The following is a 4,315-nucleotide window of genomic DNA, read 5'->3' on the forward strand; positions in this document are numbered from 1 at the left end:
CCAAGGTCTGGTGTTGGCTGATATCAGAGCTTACACAGGGGAATGAAGTCACAAGGAGGTCCCATGCTTCCTTAATTCCTGGAAGCTCCCCTTTATTAGCTAAAGCCTTGGCATTGCGTGACTGGGTAAGTATGATTGCCTCAGGGGGCATCTATTGTCTCTAGCCACCTTCATTTTGATTTTTGACCAACTGGTCTTTAATCTACATGTATCATTGGTAATGTTTTAAATACCTGTCTTAGCAACATGTGGATATTGACAAATATTTGGAGATGGTCATATTGGTCTTCTTTGGTCCAGTGGCTCTTTGAGGCTTTGTTGCTTCTTAACCCTGGACCACAACTATCAATGCACACCAAGACTAAAGACTTCCCATAAAACAAACTAAGCATGGATCAATAGACATCACTCCTGGATGTGATCAGTAATCAATATTGTGATGAATAATGAGATTCCTGGATATACAAGGGACATACCCAGGGACCAATTACAAATTCAAAACTGGAATGCCAAGCAAGGTGCCAGTCAGATCATCTAAATTTAAGTGTGAGATCTTGTATTTGTTCAGCCTCCATCCTTAATACCAACTTCTTTTTTTCTCCTGTTGCCTATTCTCAATTTATGGCTGTTGTAAAACAAACAATATACCATTATTCTGCCCATTATTAATTGTATAGGAATAGATTTGTTGATTGGATTCACAGCAAGGTGTAGCCCTCTAAACATGTAAACAGAGGATGCATGCGATCCATCAATGGCAAATAAGATCTAAGCACATTGTAATTTATTTTTTTCTACATAACACCAGGATAGATGCAGCCACAAATAAACTAAATATTTGCAAACAGAAATGTAGGTAAATAGCTGAAAATGTGACCTGTGCCCTCTTTGTAGCCTGTACTGCAACTGAATAAAATAGCTCGTCTCGAACTTGCTCCCATAATGGGCACAACAGGTGTACAGACCTGGGAACTAAGCCCAGGGATGGTGGGACCCCTTGTAATGGGCACAACAGGTGACTACACCTGGAAACTCAGCACATGGATAGTGGGAGCCCTTGTAATAGGCACAACAGGTGTACAGCCCCGGAAACTCAGCACAAGGATAGTGGGACCCCTTGTATTGGGCATGAAAGCTGTCCAGACCCCGGGAACTCAGCCCAGGTGGGACCACTTGTAATGGGCACAGCAGGTTTACAGACCCAGGATCTCAGCCCGGGGATTGTGGGACCCCTTGTAATAGGCACAGCAGGGTTACAGCCCTGGAAATAGGGTCTAACCCAGGGATAGTGGGGTCCCTGTAATGGGCACAGCCTGTGTACAGACCTGGGAATTAAACCTGGGGATAATGGGACCCTTTGTAATGGGCACAGCAGGTGTACAGAACTGGAAACTCAGTCCAGGGATGGTGGGAGCCCTTGTAATGGGAACAGTAGGTGTACAGACTTGGAAACTCAGCCCAGGGATGGTGGGAGCCCTTGTAATGGGCACAGCAGTTGTACAGACCCAGGATCACAACCCAGGGTTAGTGGGTTCTCTGTAATGAGCACAAAAGGTGTACAAGACATGGGAACTCAGCCCAGGAATGGTGGGAGCCCTTGTAATGGGCACAGTAGGTGTACAGACATGGGAACTCAGCCCAGGGATAGTGGGGTCCCTGTAATGGGCACAGCAGGTGTATAGACCTGGAAACTCAGCCAAGGTATAATGGGAGCCCTTGTAATGGGCACAAGTGTACAGACCCAGGAATTCAGTCCAGGGATGGTGAGAACTACTGTAATGGGTACAAAAGGTGTACAGACCCAGGGTCTGAAGAAGGTGAATGTGTGGGTGATTAGGTTGGGGAAATATTTTTGCATTTTCTTGCAACCTGAAAAAGTGGTAACATCCCTATAAAAAAAATGGCAGCTTGTAGCGAGACTTTCTGGCTTCCAATTAAACAGTCACATCCTCATTAAATACAAATCTTGGTATGGAATGAGAAGACTCACCGCTCACTGGTGGGGTCAGCACAGTTCAGGGGGTATTTCAGCGGGATGAAGGTTCCGTCAGTATCCTGCAGACACTCGTGCTGTCCTGTGTAATACTCAACCAGCTCAGACAAAGTGGCAAACTGTTCACCGCCATACAAGTCATAGTAATCGCCAGTGTTCTGTATCCGGATGTGTGTGACCGTGTCTTCCAATCTGGAGAGGGTGGAAAAAAATCCATTTAGGGTTTTACATTATTGTGTTCCTTTATTACCCCGACATATGGCAGCCTGGAACCTTCAGTATATTGTTTTGTGAATTTGGATACAAAAATGTTTCGGGGACAGTTTGACTGATTAATTTCACTGTGCCAAGGTGTGGTGAGCACTCCATAAAATTAGGTTCTAATGCATTTTTATTTGTGTCTCACCACATCTGTAACAAAACTGCAATCTGGACATTCAAAATGAATGGCACCTCGGATTTATCATGTGCATGTTGTTCTACCATCATGGTAACATTCGGATTACTGCTGGTTATTGCAACACAGTATTGTCCCTTAATCTATTAGGATTGCAATCAATTGAATCAGCAATCAGTTATTGCAACACAGTATTGTCCCTTAGTCTATTAGGATTGCAATCAATTGAATCAGCAAGCATTAATTTTAATTGGGGAAGTATCTATCTATCTATCTATACAATAATTGTGCAGTTGGCTGCTACTGGGCACACAGCAAACTGTTGGACCGGCAAGCTCCACTGCAGGTGCACATTTGTGAACAGTTGCGGTTGTGGTTGCAGCTGCAATGCAGTTCTTCTTCCATGGCAGGAAAAGCAACTACACATCCAAAAGGGACTTGCCGCATTCTGAAAACATGCCACCGCAGCCTCAGCTACATGCAGAAAATGGTTCCCAAATTCTACATTTACTTAAGTGGGTGCATCTAGGACCATGGCCGATCCTCCGGCAGAACACTGCTGTCAGCTGCAGGTCTAAAACGACCTATTATTACTATTATTAATAAATAGGATTTATATAGCGCCAACATATTACACAGCGCTGTACATTAAATGTTGGTGTTGAAAATGGCAGACAGATACAGACAGTGACACAGGAGGAGGAAAGAACCCTGCCTGGAATATCAGCTCAATCTTTGGCTGCAAGCAGATAATTGTAAAAGCCTAGAAATCTCAGATTTAATTTGGGGAGAGTAGAGAATAAATCAGATTGCCTTGCGGTAAATGAGAAATTGGCCAGTATCTTGTTCAATAGTCAAAATATTGGCAATTTGGAGCCCTTGGATTACTTATAACCAGCATGATGATTCTGTGTCCTCTTTTGGCATTGTAGGAGGGTGTATGGGCTATTAGGAGATCTTTTGGTTCCTTGACCCCCTACTTTATTCTTCCACTCCTCTTGTCCCTTACTGGGCTTTCCCTACTTGTATCTATTCTCCTTTCCTTTACTGAACTGGGTCCCAGGTTCAAATCTCGACCAGGACACTATCTGCATGGAGTTTGCAGATTCTCCCCATGTTTGTGTGGGTTTCCTCTGGGTACTCCGGTTTCCTCCTACATTCCAAAAACATGCAGTTAGGTTAACTGGCTTCCCGAATTGATCTCCTGAAATGATTGATTGTAATAAGGACATATGACTATGGTAGGGACATTAGATTGTGAGCCCCTTTGAGGGACATCTAGTCACATGACTATGGACTTACAGCGATACGTAATATGTTGGAGCTATATAAATGCTGTGTAATAATAATCCAATATTCTTCTCACCCGATCTATATAACTTACCAAGCTTCAATTTTCCATTATACACCTAAGAAATGGATAACCTTTCCTTCCATGGTGATTTACCCAATTTTACCAGATTTGGGCTTTAAGTGCCTTTATGTATTACAGTTCCGTAGCCCTTGAGGATTTAGACTTAATTCACCATGGTATTACTCCTGAATTGCATTTATCTGCCTTTTGCTCTTGAATTCAATTATTGAAATATATAAAATAATATAATTTTATATATATCATATATATAGTAAAAGTTACAGTAAGTAAAAGTTGGATCATCCAGGCCGACTTACTTACTGTAACTTTTACCAAAATTGCAAAAAATGTATTGATAAGATGAGATTAATCTTTTGCCTATTTTGCTGTCTCTTTCTGTTAGTTTATAACAGGGCTTGCTTGGTCACTGGTGCCAAGGGTTCACATTTATATAGCCGAATTAGAGCAGCTACTTAGATATGTATTCTACTATGAGCTGTGCACAAAAATGCACATGTACTTCTTTATGTATACAATTTTACCAAAATGCATGGCACATGTGGTCACTAAA

General features: G+C 42.3%; 1 protein-coding gene across 1 annotated transcript in view; it reads right to left on the bottom strand.

The window, feature by feature from the left end:
* The window catches only part of PTPN6 (protein tyrosine phosphatase non-receptor type 6), a 39,130-nt gene that overhangs the window by 22,976 nt on the left and 11,839 nt on the right, over nt 1-4,315 (bottom strand). The window contains 1 exon segment of the mRNA XM_072424820.1: nt 1,991-2,185. Within this exon segment, the coding sequence (XP_072280921.1) occupies nt 1,991-2,185 (195 nt within the window).

This window comes from Pyxicephalus adspersus, chromosome 10 (assembly GCF_032062135.1).
Source record: "Pyxicephalus adspersus chromosome 10, UCB_Pads_2.0, whole genome shotgun sequence".
Lineage (NCBI taxonomy): Eukaryota > Metazoa > Chordata > Amphibia > Anura > Pyxicephalidae > Pyxicephalus > Pyxicephalus adspersus.